At 39.5% G+C, this 19,370-nt stretch overlaps 1 protein-coding gene across 1 annotated transcript; it reads left to right on the top strand.

The window, feature by feature from the left end:
- Positions 1–886: 886 nt before the first annotated feature.
- USP42 (ubiquitin specific peptidase 42) lies at positions 887–15,263 on the top strand. The gene is made up of 16 exons (XM_009069730.1): positions 887–1,115; positions 1,847–2,047; positions 3,088–3,198; positions 3,370–3,472; positions 3,638–3,705; positions 3,863–3,933; positions 4,457–4,539; positions 6,462–6,573; positions 6,957–7,097; positions 7,305–7,405; positions 7,863–8,001; positions 8,953–9,684; positions 10,027–10,112; positions 10,703–12,199; positions 12,682–12,974; positions 15,223–15,263. The coding sequence occupies exons 1-16, from the start codon at positions 887–889 to the stop codon at positions 15,261–15,263; spliced, it is 4,008 nt and encodes a 1,335-aa protein (XP_009067978.1).
- Positions 15,264–19,370: the final 4,107 nt, after the last annotated feature.

Raw genomic sequence — 19,370 nt, 5'->3', positions numbered from 1 at the left:
ATACTTTCCCTAAACTTATAAAGGCCCTACATGCTGTAGTAAGATAGTAGTAAAAATTTACATGTAGAAATTGATAATTGATCATGTAATTATTCAGCAGCTTAATATGCACACAATTACACATATTTAAAGAGGTCTCATCTCAAAACTTAATCAGCATTTTATAAAGGACTTAATGTCAGTTATTGCCTTTGTTCTAGAGAGCTGAGGATTTGTTTTGCTTTCTTTTACGTTCAGCATTTTCTTTTTATAGCTTAGGTACCTCTATTGTTTTGCCAGGGCAGAATGTACAACTTTGCATAAGTAGAACTGAAAAAGATGCTTTTTAATTCAACTTTTTAAGCAGTTTAAATTAATAGGTGCAAAATACCACAAGTATCCAAACAAATCCTTCTTGGAAGGGCAGAAGAAACCCAGATGGAAATAAATTTGCAAGTGTTTTCTTGCTGTCCTTTCCCAAGATTTCTCAGGACTGTATCCCATCCTCTGTGTCTCAGAGGAGTGTGGTTCTCAGGAGTGAAAAAATGGGCCAAATAACTCTCCTGGATCCAAACAGGCCAACACTCAAATGTGCCACTTCTCACAACTCCCTTTGAGAAAAAGGTCTCCATAACTATGATGGTTTAAAATCAGATGAAGCTGTAGGAAGTTCAGTTGCCAGTTCTGTGAATGTTAAAGTAATATTGATAGAGTTTTGAGGGAAAATTCTACTTTGTGTGTTTATTGGGTTGGGTGGGATATTTTGTGAGTTTTGGGGGTTTGTTTCTTTAATTATTCTTAGCAGCTACTGAGTTCTCTGAGTTATCTCAGACAGGGTTTCTCCTTTTCTTTCTGGAATTTTTACTTATGTCAAACGGAACTTTTGCCTCTGTTACAGGTATGAACAATGACCATAGTCAACAAGCCAAAATCTTCAAATTCTAAAAAATCTTCCTCAAGGCGATCTGACAAATCTATGAAACCCCGGACCAAAAAAATGACGTCGCGCACGGCGAGCTTGGGCCGGGTTCCTCCTGCAGAAGATTCCAGCAAAGTCTCAGTGGACAAAGGCCCTGGAGGGCATATTTATTGTAGATCATCTCAAAAATCTAAGCGTTTTGCCCAAAGAGATCTAGGTAAGTGTCTTAGTCCTCCTTCCCTTTCTTAAAAGCAAAACAAAAGTAGGAGATGCAGTTCTTAGTTCACTGCTATAAATTGGACTGCCATGGCTAATAAAAGACTTCAATTTTTGTGCATCTCCTGAGGCAACTGAAGGGACAGATGTTGCAAAACTTTAGTTTATCTATTTACAATCTATTTATAGATTATTTTCGATCTATTTGCAATCAAATAAGGGGAACCTTTCACAACTCACATACTTAGCCAGGCGTTTTCTGATATGTAGAGAAAAGTACATTTTTACCGTGGCTATTCATGGTCTCCATGATTCACAAGTCTCTGAAGGATAACTCTGCTCAGGAAGAGAGCTGGTATCTAACTCTGTGCTACTTGCTTGGTTTTCTGTCTTGGTTCTTCTTGCTGTAGAATTACAAGTGTAAGTTTGTGGTTTAAGTTACAATAATTTCATTGGTAAACAGGTTAAAGGCTATAGATGTAAAGAAACCTAGTTCTAAAATGAGTGGTAGTTGGTCTTGCATAAGAGGAGTTCAAGCAGATGAATAAACTACGATCCAAAACAGTGTGTTGACTAGCAAATTGAAAAGGCAGCGTTCAAGTTGTGCATCATGTGTTGTTGTGTTTTGGAGCAGAGCTGATTCTTCAGGCTGCTCCTGCAGAATGCTACTTTTTAAATACCCTTTTGAAAACAAACCCAATACAACTCTTCTAAAATCCAAATTTCTTGCAGTTGTTAATGACGGAATTGCTCCGCCACAAAGAATTCTTTTTCCACCTGAGAAAATCTGTATGGATTGGCAGCAGGCACTAAGTGTTGGAGTTGGGCTGCAGAACCTCGGCAACACATGCTTCCTGAATTCTACTCTCCAGTGCTTGACCTACACACCCCCTCTTGCCAATTACATGCTCTCTCTCGAGCACACCAAGTCCTGTGAGTACTTTCTAATGTTATAAATCTATTGGACAGCTCTGAAGGTGAAAGAAAAGCAGTGATTCTGTGAAAGAAATTCTTAGTTGTCCTATTTTATCTGTAGAAGCTAGTTTTTAACATGATCTTAAGGGTCTTTTCCAGCCTAAATGAGTCTATGATTCTGTTAACAGGAGGCTCAGAATAGCATATAAAGTGAATTTGTTAATTTAATGTGCCATGGTAAAAGTTAAAGAAAAGATCATTTCTTACTTCATGTGAATAATGAAGTACATTGTAAAGGAAGGCATTTGATGAACATTTGGCATTTGGGTTTCCTGCTGGTAGAAAGGTGATAAAATTTAGGCTGTTGGCATCAAAGCTTCTTAGTCTTCACAGCCTAGATACTGTAATGCTCTAACACTGCGATAAATTTTGTTCAGTGTTGACCCATTAAAAAGACCCAAGCACCCTAGAAAGCACTACAGGCTAATCTCATATGAACTCAAATCTGTGAAATGGAAATTTAGACTGATTTTGCTCTAAACGAAAATTTGTACTTTTCAAGCCTTTCAGTTTATGCTCTTTAAATTTTGTTTTTCTGCTTGATTTTATTTAAGCCTAGGAGCCTCATATCCATAAATGTGTTACTTTACTAAGGCACTTTTATGCTTTCTAGCCTGGTATCTTAGTATTTGTTCCTAGAAATTTGTGGTTTGCTCCTATATATAAACATGCTTTCAGTTAACAGTCATAGAATAGTTAGGGTTGGAAGGATCCTCAAAGATCATTTAGTTCCAACCCCTTGCCATGGGCAGGGACACCTCCTGCTGGGAGTGTTCAAGGCCAGGTTGGATGGGACTTTGAGCAGCCTGATCTATGATTTTATGAATAGATTTATAGAATATACAAGTCTGCATGATAAAGTGTCACAAAACTGTTGGGATATTGACACCTTAGGAGAAGAGGATGTAACATGGAGAGCTTAAAGATTATTGTTTTGGGGGTTTTGGTAGCAATGCATATTTGACTAGACTGGGATGTTTTCTTTTCTCCCTGTTCAGGTCATGTAGAAGGATTCTGTATGATGTGCACAATGGAAAGTCACATCAACAAGGTCCTGTGTTGCTCCAATGATGCCATCAAACCTACATCTGTTATCAATGGCCTTAAAAGTAAGTAATGTAGTTTTATTCTTTGATTTATTTTTTTTCATTTTTCAGAGAGTTATTTGCTGCATGTAAATAATGCATGTAAAATGTGATGCTTTAAAGAAGTGATGTTTTGGAAATGCATGTTTTCTTTCATTCTAGAAGAGATAAATGTGTGATGTCCTTATTTCCTAGGAATAGGAAAGCATTTCCATTTTGGCAGTCAAGAGGATGCACATGAATTCTTATGCTTCACTGTTGATGCTTTACAGAAAGCTTGCTTGAATGGAAGTAATAAGTAAGCATAAACAAATTGACTTTTAAATGTTCCCTAGCCCCTCTGACTCCTTTATTTACCATCATAAAGTAAAAGGTATGTCCTTGGTTCTCATAAAGAGAAAAACTGAGGGGGTTAACTCCATGCCTTCAGTATTCTGAGATGTGACTCTGAATTTATTTCCAGATTGGACAGATCTTCTCAAGCCACTACACTTATTTATCAAATATTTGGAGGATATCTCAGATCCCGAGGTACTTCTCAAAAAATTTACTGTCATTTGAACTGAGCTGTGTCTTTTTGTGTGTCTGTGGTGAAGGGGTTTGTAGTTTAATTAAGCAGTATGTATTAATAACTTTGATTTGCACAGTCCCCTTCACATGTTGTTAAGCTTTTGTGTTTTGATTGCAGTAAAGTGCTTGAATTGCAAAGCAGTGTCAGATACATATGAGCCATTTCTCGACATTACTGTGGATATAAAGGTAAGATGTTTTGCCAGGGTGGGCTGAGATTTGTAAAGACTTGTAGAGCTTTGTAAAATAAAGTAATTTTGCTTAAATACATGTGTTGTTGAAACAAAAGAGCTTGGTGGTGGATGGGAGTGGATTGGACTTTATTGTCCTATGGAAGCCATGGAAATGGTCTCCATGTTTGCATTGGGTTTAAGCTGGAAAAATAATTATTATATCTAGGCAAACAATGATAATATCAGACTTCTCAGTTACTCTACTTCAGTGTACATCTGTTGTTAGACTGATGGGCTTGATTGTTCTCATTATTGATGCCAAAGCATACCACAGCTGCTGTCTGTGGCACTGAAAACTTTATTTATTTTGAAGTAGAATCATTTCCAAATGTACTTTTTCTGCCTCCTCCTTCACAGTGTTCGCTGCCTCACAATAGGTCACTTAAATATGAACTGACAGGTTCTTTTGTAAAGTGTTAGTAAGTGATTAAAATTTTGCATTTCCTATGACTTACTGCTCTACTTTCTTCCTCATCCAGGCAGTTACATCTGTCACCAGAGCTCTAGAACAATATGTGAAACCAGAACAACTGGATGGTGAAAATAGCTACAAGTGTAGCAAGTAAGATGATTATTAATTACACCTTAATACCAGATAAGTGTCTAATGCAGTGCATGGCTTGGAGGATAAGTGATCTTTTGACTTTGTTCAGCAGTAAGATAGTGAGACATGGGTCACTGTTTCATTTAGCTTATACAGCTAATGCACTCTAGTCATTCAAAGCTTGGAAAATAATGCATTTCTTTCCAAGTGAGTAATTTTTGTGTTTCTCTTTGAATACTTGGAAATATGAGCATTCCTAGTAGTGTGTACACTGGGTCTTGTCAGCCTCCCTGAGTGGGAAGTTGCACACTGAAATGCTCAGGGCCAGAAGTTGAAAGGCATGTCTGATAAGTGGTGGTGAGCTGAAGCACAGGGCCGTGAACAGGGAGTTGGGGTGGGAAACAGCACCAGCTTCCTGAAGGTCACAGTGTCCCCTGTGAAAGACAGTGAGGTTGTGTCTTGGTGAGTGTGAGCAGACTCCTGGTAATGAACCTCTGCAGGGTCATGGAACAGTGTCTCACACAGTTCTTGCATTGTGACACCTGTGGATGACTCTTGTCTGAAATGAGCCACACAAGCCTAACCTGTGCTTAGTGAAAGCATCTGCACTTAGGGTGTTCCACATGCTGATCAATAATTAAAATGTTTCTGTGTATGCAAGAGCATTGGATATTTGTATAAGATATTTTGGCGAAACAAGTTTGTTATTCACATCAGAAGCAAATAGCCCCAGGCTCAGCTCTGTGACATTCCTGTCTGATCATTCTAAATGAAAAATGCAATACCTGCTTTTTGTTGGTGGAAAACTTCAGTTAATTAGTACATCTGAATGCAGAGATTGAATAAAGAACATCCAACAGGCTGTTGTAACAGTTTAATCCAGGCTCATTTTGCTCTGTGGATCCTACATAACAACATGTAATAGATGAAGAATTCTCATAGTTTACAGATTGTGACTGAGGAAGAGTAAGATAAGTGTAATAAGCACTTCACATCTATGTTACATGATCCTTCATTGATGTGGGGTGTGCTGAGTTCAGTCACATTAAACTAGAAGGTTCAGTCTTTTTGTGAGTCTAAAAAGAAAGGTTTGATGTATGTAAAGTATCTTTTCCATTGCTGGTAAACTATTATATTTTTCTTCAGTTTTTCCTAATTGATGTTTTCATTTTACTTTATACTATGAGTTTTTCCTGATAAAGTTTCCTGCCTGAAAACTTTGTCTCTAATTACAAGTTTTATAAACCACTTTTTCCTTATTCTGTGTGGGTCTCTTTTTTTATTCCTAGGCATTCTCTGTTGGTTTGGAATTCCCTGCCTGTATTTTGACATGAGCTTTTGAATAGGGGCTATTTAATTCTTTGTTTGTTAACTATCAACAGTATTTTTCTTGCCAGTGAAAAGTGCCATGTTTCAGTCTTTGTGCTAGTGGTTGCATTTCAGGACTTACTCTGTTCCTCCTGCTTATGAGTTTGCAGTGCAACAAGCAAAATGAACAATTTTTTGAAGGACTGCAGATCATTTCAGTGTCTTTCCAGGCAGCCTCAGTACATGAAAACTTATTGCTGACCAATATCTACCTCCTGCATAGTGACTCTTTCCTTTCAGTGGTTTTTTTTTTTTTCAGATTTTTTTACAGCCTTTCCTTTTTGTCATAAGAAAAATACATGTTCAGACATTCATTTGGCTATCAAAAACTAATGCTGTAAATCCTCTATTCTTTGCTCTGTAGAGCTGTCCTCTATACCCTGCTGAATTCTCTCTGTTAACAAAGCTGAAATGCAGTTTATGGATTTAGGAAAAGATCTAAGGTATTATGCCAGTAAATATCATTCAAATAGCATAGGCATGTGTGAGAGATGAAAATATGTTTGACTTTTGAGTGGGGAAAGAACAAACTGTTAAAAATTGTGGAAGCACTGTCTGTGCTTGTTTTTAAGGTGTAAGAAGATGGTTCCAGCATCTAAGAGATACACAATACATCGCTCCTCCAACGTGCTCACAATCTCCCTGAAAAGATTTGCAAACTTTACAGGTGGAAAGATCAACAAGGTATATTGACAGCTGTCATGCTGCTTTATCTGCTTGGAGTAGGACATTTCCCAAAGATGTAAAAACTTGTTGATGTTTTCAGGCAGTAACTATAGTGTAAGAAAAGTCAATAACTATGGCTTTATCTTTCTTCTTTAATGGTGATAAAGTTTGTGTGCCCGTAAGAATATACCTCACTCTTAAAGAGCTAATCCTGTAGAAAATAGTCCCCTGTAAGTTAAATTATTGACTGTTGTTTATGAGAATAAGTATTTTTAAATGAATTGAAAAATAGATTCATATAATCTTAGTCTGTGTTTTTAGAAGTTGGGTTTTTTTCTGAAAAAAAATACTTCCATGAAGTATTGCAGGCTAATTTTTCAATCTTCTTTGTTTTTGTTTAGGATGTAAAATATCCTGAATATTTGGATCTCCGACCATATATGTCCCAGTCCATTGGGGAGCCACTCATCTATGCTTTATATGCAGTTCTTGTTCATAGTGGTTTCAACTGCAATGCTGGACACTATCTCTGCTTCATAAAGGTGAGTGTCAGCTCAGTTTCTGATAGGGGAAAGTCTGTGCTGGCAAAGAAATCAAAATCTAACAGTGTTTTTAGGGGAGAAGATTGCATGATGTGCTTTGTTTGCTCTGTTTTGGTGTGTTTTGTTCTGTAGTGTTCTATGTGTGATGTGCTTTGGGACACGTGCAATCATCTAACTTGATGATCTAACTGTTGTCTTTATTTGCAGGCTGGTAATGGTCTTTGGTATCGAATGAATGATGACTCAGTAGAACTTTCTGATATCAAAACAGTTCTCCATCAGCAAGCTTATGTACTATTTTATATCAGGTAATAACAACCACTAAGTGTGTTCACAGTATTCTTACTATCAAGTTCCTGATGGTTTTCTTATTTTCAAGTCTTTTTCTTTCTGCCCTAGGAAGATAATACTATTTGTGTAACTCAGTTTTGTCTAGTTGGAAATTCCTCATGTTATTTATTATCTTTCATTGCTTGGCCTTAAAGTCCTGCACTTCTGTGCACTCATATGTGTCTGCTCTCTGTAGCTGGCTAAGTCAGAGAGAGCAGAAATTATGGCCATAGGTGGTGTAAGGATGAATTATTGCTCTGAAAAGAATAGTCACTGGAGGAAGACCATTATCTAATTTTCAGTTTGTAGTCTTGGTCCAGTCTTCTCTATACGCCTTCTGTGGCATATAAACTGTTCCTATGAAACTATAGGGTGGAGTTTAATCCAAGGATAGGCTGAAAGAAAAGTTCTAAGCTGAGTGGTTTTTTCCCCCAGGCGCTATGATCTGTCACTCGGAGAACGTGCGTTTTACTTACCGACGCCGTCGTATCCGCGCTCCTTCCTCGGGCAGAGGGGAGCCAACAGCAAGCAGGCTGGATTTATTGGACCACGACTTCCTCCTCATATGATTAAGGTAATTTGTGGGGGAAACATAATGGTACCAAATTGATTGTGGGGTGGGGGTTTTGTTGTTGATTTTTAGCATTATTTTCCCTTCCGCATTGCAGCTTTCCTCACAGCCTTCGTGCTACAGCCATAGTTACTCCAACAGGATAATTTGGATAGTAATAGATAGTAATGGAATTTTAGGGGCTGGAGTGGACCTTTTAAAGATCTAGTTCCATCCCCCTGCCCTTGGCAGGGGCATCTCCCACCAGAGCAGGTTGCTCAAGGCTTCATCCATCCTGGCTTTGAACACTGCCAGGGTTGGGGCAGCCACAGCCTCCCTGGGCAACCTGTGAGTGTTTCACTGCCCTCACAGGGCAAAACTTCTTCATAATATCTAACCTAAATTTCATCTCTTTCAGTCTGTACCCAGTGCCCCTTGAAGGGCGTAATCCTAAATTGTGCAGCCATGCTACTTCATTGCTTTTTCCTTCCAGCTCAGCTTTCTAAAGCACAGAGATCTTTGCTCTTGAGATAGTTTAAGTAGTCTATTAATACTTAAATAATTTAAATTTAAAAAGTAAATATCATCTCTTCTCCACCTTCATCAGTGTTGCTATAGTTGAGACAGTGAAAGCAAATTGTCTTGTTACTGACTACCGGAAGAATTACTTCAGTGTTGTCAGGGAGTGTTTGAACAGGAGAATAAATGTGTTTTGGAATAGCTTTTGTTGTTGCTGTTGGGGTTGATTTCAGAAATGATGATGCTCATTTGGTACCGATAGGCAGTAAGGCGAAGGCAGGAATTGTTGGATTTGCACACTTTGCACACTTGGATTTGCATTTAGATTGGTAGCAGGATGTGTTTCTTCTTAGATGTTGAGGGAATTTGTGGCAATCTTTAGTAGGAGGAATTCATGCTTTATAACTTTCACTAGTGTGTTTGAACATCTCCATCCTGCAATTTGTTTAATTCCAGAGTTCAAGTCGTTTGAATGGAAATGGACCCTTAAAAGAGGATCCCAGTAGTGTTGGTGTTGGTGTAAAAAGGCCTTCAGAGCCACCAGTAGCTTGTGTTCAGAACTGGGCGATTGCCAGGCCTTCAATTACAGACCCGTCAAAAACCCAGAAGATCACTATCAGTATTCACAACAAATTGCCTACACGTCAGACTGTGTCACAGCCTGAGTGTCCTAGCAGTGCTGTGGAGGATGAGGATCTAAGCAAGCCTATTCCTTCATCCACAATCACAAATTCTTCCACAGCAGAGCCTACCTCACACGTGTCTGCAATGTCGGTCGCTGCTAGTGTCTCTAAACAGGAGGTTCCTGATGACATTTTTGTGGAGCCTGCGGTGAATGGAAACCCTAAACTTGGTTCTGATAACATAGTCCCTTACTGTGCAGAATCTTCAGGAAAGTCTGAAGAGTCTAAGGGCTTGTTTAAGAGGAATTGCAACATAATCTCTTCTAATGGACTTTTGCTTGGGAAGGTGGTCCGTACGTTGCATAATTCCCATTCGTCCTGTCAGAGTGCTGAGGAAGAAAGATCTCAGCATGAGCTGCCAAAAATTGATTCCCTAAATGGTGCTATTAGTTTAGATAATGAATATAAAGAAAATGGACTGAAACTTGACGACTCCACTTGCCAAGTCCAACCTGTTAAACCTTCTGAGATTTTCTTTTCTAAAGCAAATGGAGTGCTTGAAACGGTGAGTTGCATCTGTTCATCTGTGCTTCCTCAGCTCTGACGTGGTGGGTGTTCCTGAGCGCTGTCTTGGGAAATCCCAAGGAAATGCGCTGTGCAAATCTCATTCTAACACTGTTATCCCATTAGAATTTGCAGAGCTGAGCTCTGAGAGCATGTCAACAGAAGAGAAGTTCTGCTGAGATGATACTCCATAAAATGCACTGGGGGGAGTGGGATGATGTGTAACTGGGGTAGTGCATGTAACGCAGCGTCATCGTGTTTAACATCCTGTCGTGAAATTTTGCAGTTTTCTACTAAAGGTAGTTGGTTTTTCTGTTTGGTAACTTCTGTGTTTTAATTGCAGAAGCCTAAAGCTTTGTCACCCCATCCTCAAGACCTTGAAGAATCTCTCATGTACAGCCAACTGAACAGCTTGTCAGAGGAAGAAAGGTAAAATGAGTGCACTCTGATTGAAACAAGATCACATACAAGTTTGTCATTATTTTGCTACTGATGCTACAATAGAAAGATTTAAATCAGAATTCCACACTGTACATCTAATATTGCAAACATCAGCACTGGGCACACATTATTCTGGTGCTAAATACAGGCAGATGCCTCCTGCAAAACTTGCATAGGATGTTTTTACATTTTTCTTCCATTTTCTGGAATATTTTTTCTATTTCTCTTCCCGTTTTTTCCATCCTGGGATGAGTGAATGTAAATTCCATCTGCTCTCCCATTTGTGTTTGGTTTTTACTAGTTGGGGGATGAGCAAATAAAGTTGTTTTGGCTGTTGATGTGATTCAGGGCTGCAAGTTGGAGGAGACACGTGATGAGTGTGGGATTTTTAAGGCAATACTTGCAGAATAGAGACGAGAGGAACATGTTCCCTGGGAGCTGATGAAGGCGTAGGAATGGGTTTCTTTCAGAGTTTTGCAGTATTCATCTTTTTTTTTTTACTTACGGAGATTTTACTCCTAACATTTATCTTTTAGACGGACTTTTCCAAGTGAAAAATATGTTTTTGTTTTGTGCAGTTCCTCTGGACCTCAGAAATTTTCTGAGGAGGATGGTCTGATGGAAGCTATGATGATAGAAGCACTCTTTGGCTATGAAGAAGCCAGAAAGGGTCCTTCCAACTTTACCTTTCCGGCTGAGAAACCTTTTTCTCAGTCAGACTCTGAAACCATTTTTACCAAAGAAGAAGTTGCTGAAAGTATTGTAACAAAAGCTGATAATGCACATCTCAATATCAATGGTCAGCACAAGGTCAGGAAAAAATCCTTGGACATCGAAGATGAATTCCTTGGGCAGTGTGAGTCGGAAGACATCAGAGACAAAGACAAACCAAGAAGATCAAAAGAACCTGAACTCATTTCAAAAGAAAATCCTTTGTACATCAAAGGGCCTCCTGAGAGTGAAGAGAAATTAGGGCAAACATCCTCTGTAAAGCCTGACATTGAATGTAGTTCTAAAAAACTTGGATCTCTGGATATTGCAGATAAATGCCAAGATGCAAAGAACATTTCTAATACCTATGTGGAGGTACCACCTGTCAATGACTTTTGTATTATAAAGCTGGATAAAGTATTAGAAAGTCAATTTTCTAGAGCAGATGAGAGACTGAGTAATAAAATACGTGAAGAAGATAAATATATGAGAAAAAGTAAGATAAAAACGCATGACTCTAAAAGATCTGACAAAGAGCACTACCGACGGAAGAGAGAAAGCTCAGACTCTGAGGAGAAGGAGAGGCAAAGCAGAACCAAAACAGATGATCATTCCCACAGGAGGAGGAGGTCTCGCAGCGTGGAAACAAACAAGCAAAATCATCACAAACGGGAATATTGCAGTGAGCGCAGGTACAGATCTTCCCATCATGACAGGAACAGCCCAAGCCATGGCAGAAGCTCAGGGAAATATTATCGTCGTTATAGATCCCGAAGCAGAGAAAGGACAGACCAAGACAGGAATAGGTATTACTATTCCAGAGGAGAGAGAGCTTGGATTAGAGAAAGATACTACCAAGATGAACCACGGAGACGGGAAAAATGCAGATACTACAGTGATTATTACTCCTCCCATAGAACAAGGGATGGCAGAGAGAGGAAGTCCTCTCATGGTGACAGAGACTATGACAAATTGAGTCAACCCTACTACAGGTCACACAAGGATTATCACTGCAGGAGCAGGTGGGCTCACAGCTCACTCTCCGGAGAGGAGGATGCACATCACTTCAGCAGGCACAGAGCAAACCTACACCACTGTTCAGTACCTCAGCAGCGTTCGGATAAATACTCCCGTGACAGGCATGGACTTCCCCCTGTGCCAGCCCATTCCAATTTTGAGGACTCTTCCAGGGAAAACAGAAAAGACAAACTAACAAATGGGAAAAGAAAATACTCCCACCAAGAAGAAAGTGAAAGTGACATAGAAAAGAAATACCGAAAGATAGACGACCAAAGAATCAGAAAGGATAAGAAGATCAAGAAGAAAAAGAAGTCCAAAGATAGACATCAAGAGAAGGATTACAGGTAAGCAAGGATTCCAGCATATTCAGCAATTTTTTCCCTAATTATTTTCTGGGTATTTCTCATGTCTGCCTCCTTTTTTTTCATTGTTTCTACGTCATTTCTCTAGCCTGATGTGACAGGGGATCATGTTATTAGGTTGGCCAAGTGAAGATGGGAAAGAGATTGCTGAATTGTCTTAGAACACTAGAGCTGGACAATGTAGTTAGAGTAACATCTGCACATCCTTCTTGATTGGTTACAGTTTTAATTGCTTTTAACTCCCCATACTCCACAATAGCCCCTGTTAAAGATTTGTGTACAAACCAGTTGCCCTTCATCCTGAGGGCTTGATTGCTTCATCTAAAGTAAATTAGATGTGCAGAAATGCCCACAAAAGAGCAGACACTCTGCAAATCGTCACCTGTGGTAAAATAAGTAACTTTCCATACATACAGCAAGTGCCACATCTGTTTTCCTGTCTTTAACTTGTATATTTCCTTCAGACTGAGTGATTCGGATTGCTCTGGGCTCCACCTGGACAGTGACAATCACAAACAGAAGAAAAAGAAGAAAAAGAAGAGGCATGGGAGGAAACTGAAAGCCTTATTGGAATATTTAGATCCTCGTTTCCAGAAGAGGACATGGAAGACGAAGGAAGAATCCCGTACTCCAGATGATCATTCATCTGAGGAATACACAGATCAGGACAGCAAACAGCCCTGCAAGGAAGAAAAGAATTATGCTGCAGGAGACAGCAAGAAATACAGCTCCAGCTCAGCCGAGGAGTGTGGCAGAGGTAAGGGACCCCAGGATGTTTGCAGGACTCCTTTTGATTCATAGCAACCTTTAATGCTTGTGTGCTGAAATCTCTGGTTTGTATCTTGGCTTCCAAACCAGATCGGGGTGGGGTTGGAAGTAGATGATCTTTAAGGTCCCTTCCAACCCAGGCCATTCTGTGACTGAAATGAAATGCTATGTTCAGTTATTCCATAGCATAGACACAGTGCTAATTGTATGTTCAGAGGGACAGAAGTTGGTCCTTGGCCCAAGGACAGTTGTTGTCAGCCCCCAAGAGGACACTTAACACCTGGAGAGTGTGTGAATTCCCTGCTGTTGTTGGATTTGGTTGTGGTGTTTGTTAGTATGGGCTTAAAACCACATACAAGTGGGTGATGAAATACCTTTCCCAGTTCTTGATATTTTAAAAAGTCTGTCTGGTGCTTCTTAGAAAAAAACTGAACACAAACTTGAGTGCCTGACTGAATTTACACAGAACTCTCAGCTGCTGCTTGTCATAATCCTGACTCAGGCTCTCAGCAGATAGATGAATTAGCTCCAGAATTATGCCATGAAGGAGACTGCACACTGCAACACATTCAGCACCTAAAATCACATCTGACATTTCCCATGATTATTTTTTTTCTGAACAGAAGTATTTATTGTGGAAATAAAACCTTAAATGCCTATTATCTGACATAAACCGGTTCTGTTACTTATGTAGTTTAATAAATACCAGTCCCCCAACAATCTATTTCACTCATAGATAACTGGAGTAATCTCTGAAGAAGACAGATCAGTATCCAACAGCAAGTTTTAGTGTTAAATTTTCTGCATTTTATACCTTCCCACAGTATAAGACTTGTGTTAATGGTCAGTGACAATCCTGTCCATTACTAGGCCAGTGTTGTAAATGTCATTCTGGCATAGAAAACAGAAGTATTCATCTTCCTGCATTACAGCTGAGCCCATTTTGCTGTTTGGAGAAGTTTAATCTTGAAAGAGATTTTAATTTTCCAGAATTTCATGTGGTTTCCACATGGAGGTGAATTGCCACAGTCAGTAGGTTCTTCAGCTGGGAGGGAAGGTTGCTCAAGGCACAGAGGAGATGCATTTGTGGAAAGCTGATTGTTTTTTAGGGCACAGACAAGCCAAAGTTTTATTCTGGAAATAGTGTGGAGGCAAAGCTGAGTGTTCACCCATTGTTCTCCAACAAGGGAAGTTTAGGAAGGACTGGATTGAGGTCTTTCACTACTAATGTTGTAAAAATAGACTTTATGATCCTGATGTCAAAATAACTCTAATTGCACCAAAAGTGTCTCTGTTCTGGCTGATAAATCAGGAACTAACCAGAAGAAAATGCATCTGCTCAGCACTGGTTTGGCTGTAGCGAGTTCTCTGCCAGCAGATGGCAAACTCGGTGTTTTCCAAACCGGGCAGAGATCTAGGGAGGAGAGAAACGTTTGGCATCTCATTGCACAGGGCTGTGGGGGTGAGAGGCTGACACACTGCTTGGAACGAGTGGAAAATGAGGGCAGGGAAAACCAATTCTAAGGCTTGAGAATTTCGGTATTCCATCAAGTCCATGGTTGTCAATGAGCTTCCCCTTGTGGAAGGTCCATGTTTTTTTACAACAAATGGCTCTCAAGGAGGATGCTCTGAATGGTGGAATCTCATTTCCCAAGAGAGGCCACTTTGCAGTGTTTTGAGAGAGTGTTGAACCTCTCAGACAAGGTAGGGACAAGCAAGGGAGCACTGAAGGAATTGCGAGGTTGTGCCTGTTCACCAGGTTTCACGTTACTTTGATTAGCTGTTTTCATCCTTAGGAGTTTAGTGATAGCTTGTGATTTAAGAAAAATGCATAGAGGATGGGAGAAGGAGCAGCTTTAAAGCAATTATTTCCTACATTGCTACATGTTCTCTCCAGCGAGTTTTTGAAGGCTCTGTGTTTGTGGGTGAGGTCTGCTCAGCCTGACCACAGACTGTTAGTAAACCAGTGATGCTGTCTAGGCAAATCTGGACTAAATTTGATTCACCTAAGGTCTGCCATTTGCTACTAAAGCAGCTCTGGCCTAATGCTGTGTACAGTTCTCCAGTCTTGGCCTGGAACTGAAATGGGGTCAGTCTGTGAGGAAGTTGGATGCTGTAGCCACAGAGCAGATGGAGCTGTGGGAGGTTTGAGCCTTCTCTTTTCAAAATAAGCCACTGAGACAGAGTTTTATGTTTAATGTCACAATGGACTGACCTTGCTTCCTCTTGTCTTTCAGATGCAGAGCTGACTGATGAAAGCCTTCAATACTCAGACTAAACCTACCATTGAACCCAATGACATCTACATCAAACCCAACAACCTCTTACCTTCAAACCCAACGACTCTACGATCACAAACTATGACCTTACCATCAAACCTGACTTCATACCTTCAAACCTGACTTCTTACCATCAAACCTGACTTTTGACCTTCAAACCTGACATTACCAATATTGACCATCAAAACTCAAAATCTATTATCAAACCAATTACCATCAAGACAAACATCCCATCATAAGTGGTGCTTAACATTTCTGTACAGAATTTTACCATATGAGAACTTTTTTTAGTTTTTAACTTGAGACTTTGTTTTTTAAAATATACTTCTAATCCAAAAGGGTGACAACTTTTTACAACTGCTGAACATTGTAAATTACCACATAAATATCTCACTGAGGTGAGATATAATGCCCTGGAATAGACCATCTCAAATGCTGCTTAATTACAGACTCAGGTTGACTTTATGTTATTCATGTAATGTTACGCCGAGTTAAGACATCTGGTGCAAGAGCGACCAGGAAGTATGGAAATTGCAACTGACAGTCTGTATATTTAATTTAAAGACCTATTTAAAACTTCACAGGCTTTGCAAGAGCTTCATCTTTTCTTGCCTGTGGTCTGACACTAGAAACTAATTTACTTCATCGACGAGTTATATTCAAGATCTGAAGAAAATCTTCTGGTTTTCGACATCGCGATACGAATATGCAGTTCTGAATGTATCTCTGAAGACAATTTGTATATTGTTCCATACATTCTTACAACATTTTAATATACTGTCATTTGTCTTAAGTCTCAGTTGTCTGTTTTGTCTCTCTAAAGTGTCTAGTTACAGACAAATTCATACTGTGATTTTTATTTTTATTAGTAAATGCTATCAAACTGTGATGCACTTATTATTCACTGGTCCTGCATCAGGAGATGAGTGGGGAACCTGTATTAAATACAGTTCATCTGAATAATCTGTCTGGTTTATACAAGCTGTGTTGTTCAGAGATGTCTAAAGTTTGATCTTTGTTTTTTTAAAGATAAAAAAAAAAGCACTTGCCCCACTGTAAATATATAGCATGTAAAATTTATATAGTATATAAATACAAGCAAAGTTAAAATGGCTTTTTACTGGAGTTTTACTTAAGTTATTGAACATGCACTGTGTCAGGGGAGCTGACAGCTGGCAGTGTGTTGCTGCTGAGGAGTCACATCTTCTTCCAGTGCTAGGGGAGAAGATGCTGAGAAAATTGGGCTCTTGGGACTGCAGCTGCCTAGACAAGAATGCACAAAAGGTTTTCTCCTCTGAACTTACAGGTTTCCCAAGCCAGGCACAGGCTGGAAGCTCAGCTGTAGCTTTTTAGTGTGTGTGACACTAAAAACAACAAACAAAACAAAAAAAGCAAAGTTAATGTTTTACTAAATAAATATTTTGGTACATGGAGAAGACCACAGAGCCAAACCGTAAGTGTTACCTGCATAATGTTCCTATGGCAACAATTATGTGACGTTACATAAAGTAACATGGCAAAGTAACCAACAGACCTCTCCTGTATCTGCCTCTTTTTTCCTCTTGTTCCTCTGGCTCCACGATTTGGGGTCTTGTCCTTTGTCTGATGAGTAACTCTGGTGGTAAGTGTACAAAAGGAGTCTAAGTGTTGGTGGCTGAATCTCCATACAGAGCCCCAAAAGCAACACCTGCCTGACCTGGCTCTGGAGCAGTGCAGAGCTGTGGAGCAGCATCAGCTATTTCTAATTGAGGAAACTATAATTAATCTACTTGAGAGGCAGAGATCCAATCCCCTCCTTTACATTGGACTGGAACTGATAGAAGGGAACTGACGAAATACCTCCTTAATTTAGGGTGGCTCTCGAGGGAAACAGCTCTTAATGGAGTCACACAGAGGTAGCGTATTTTACTGAAACAATCTATTTTGCAGCTGGAGGATTTTCTCCCTGAAAAATTAAACCTGGTAATTCAAATTACTGTGCCTAAAGGTAGGGAGAAAAGGTCTTTTACTTAATCCCTAAAGACTCAGCAAGTGCTGCCCGTGCGTTCCTAGTAAATGAGGAGACACACAATAGTATAGTTTCACACTTTATTTCTGAGAAAACTGGACAGGTTTAAGCAACAGGTCGTAATGATAAATGAAAACATTAATATTGCAGTGGCTTTACATAAGAACATCACATTTTTAATGATGACTGATACAGAGTATTTGTCATGCAAATCACTTGTGTACACCAAGTAATACATATATCAATACATATCTGTACAGTATTTACATCTTATATTTAAACTCTAGCTAGAAACATTTTCAAGAAAATATAGAAATGAAACTGGTAAGCCACAAGTCTTAATTTGTAGCCTTTGGTCTACACCAGACCTAGCTTTTCCAGCAAGCATATCTACATAGATATGTAATAAATCTTAAAAATATGCATTGTTTTTATATAGGAAGCATTATAAATGCTGCTCAGTTTACAAAGGTTCCGTTTTGTACCAGTTTAAAATGGTTCAAAATGTTAAGTGACACAGAGTATTTTGTCAGAATAGTGTAAAATTTAAGTCAGTCCAGCTGAGCTTAACTTTTATGTACAGTTCTCTCCCTTGACTGCACTGGCCCCGTGGCCGTCGTGGCTCTTCCTGGCCCCTGCAGCTGGACAGGGCAATGTCCAAACCAGAGAGCTGAAGAACTGCAAGTTTCAGTGCAACAGGAAGGGAGAAGCTGTTGTCCCCAGAGGACTTTTCCTCAGCATGGCCAAACTGTAACAGATCCTGCTTTAGGGCCACCGAGCAGCCACTCTCAGTAGCTACCCCTGGACTTGCAGCCCCCAATGAAAAAAAAAGGGAAAGGTTGAGAGATTTTTCTTCACCCTCGTGGATAGTACCTGATTTGGCCAAAATTTTCACAAGCCACTTTGTTTTACTGGCCTTCGTGGCCAGTGGAAATTTTGGGCCAGTTTCACTCCCTGTTAATACTGTTACAAAGAACATTTGAAATCAAATATTAACACACACAAGAATGCAATTCCATTAGCTTTGGTAAATTAAATAGATACATTGAGCACCACAAATAGCTGTTTAAGATGTTGCATTTCACTGCTAAGAAATAATATATTTCCTGCTATAATATCCTCAGTTACATGTTACTCTAAATAATTACTTCTGCCAGATATAAGAACTTCAAACTAAATACAGCAAATGAACTCTCAAGGCATTTCCTTCATGCTTCTAGGCAGACATCCTCACCTGGTTAAATAAATACTTTTTTTCAAAGGTGACATTTCAGAAGGGAATTGATACAAAAGTGCTTCATGGCTTAGCAATGCTTTTATGACCTCACATCTCTCCAGAAATACTTCATGTCCTGCCTTTCACCTTTAAGCTCACTAGTACCACTGATTTGGCTTGTTGCTATCTGCATTACAAATCTACTTGTCCAAAGCTAAGACTGATGCAGGCAGTGCTCAAAACCAAAACATGACACTGCAGAATGGAAGACTGGAACAAGTGCTGTCAGCAGCTCTCGTGGTGCTGCTCTGCAAACACAGGACACACAGCCTAAGTCATTTCTATAAAGAGTTTTAACATGTTCCATTAAGCAAAGATCTTCACTGACACTTCTCAAGGATTCTACCTCCTTTGGCTGAGTTTTACTCCCTTGGAAGCACTCGGATTTGAACATTCACCCAAGCAATTCCACACACTCTGGGGGAAAAAATCTAAAGTGTAGAAAAGTTTACTTTGTTCTTTTCCTCTTGGCCTCATTTGCAAACATGCAATAAAGCAAAACACTCAGAGGCTGCCACCCCATGCAAAACAAGGCAAATCAGTCAGTCAAACAGTGAAACACTCTCCCTTACAGTTCAAAGGAGATTTGAAACAGATCAACTTTGTAAGTCTGCACTCTGGGGGAAAAAATCTAAAGTGTAGAAAAGTTTACTTTGTTCTTTTCCTCTTGGCCTCATTTGCAAACATGCAATAAAGCAAAACACTCAGAGGCTGCCACCCCATGCAAAACAAGGCAAATCAGTCAGTCAAACAGTGAAACACTCTCCCTTACAGTTCAAAGGAGATTTGAAACAGATCAACTTTGTAAGTCTGTTGCCAGTG

Source organism: Acanthisitta chloris, unplaced genomic scaffold (assembly GCF_000695815.1).
Source record: "Acanthisitta chloris isolate BGI_N310 unplaced genomic scaffold, ASM69581v1 scaffold22632, whole genome shotgun sequence".
In the NCBI taxonomy this organism is placed as follows: domain Eukaryota; kingdom Metazoa; phylum Chordata; class Aves; order Passeriformes; family Acanthisittidae; genus Acanthisitta; species Acanthisitta chloris.
Note: the sequence above shows the minus strand (reverse complement) of the source record. Positions and strands in the feature narration are given on the sequence as shown.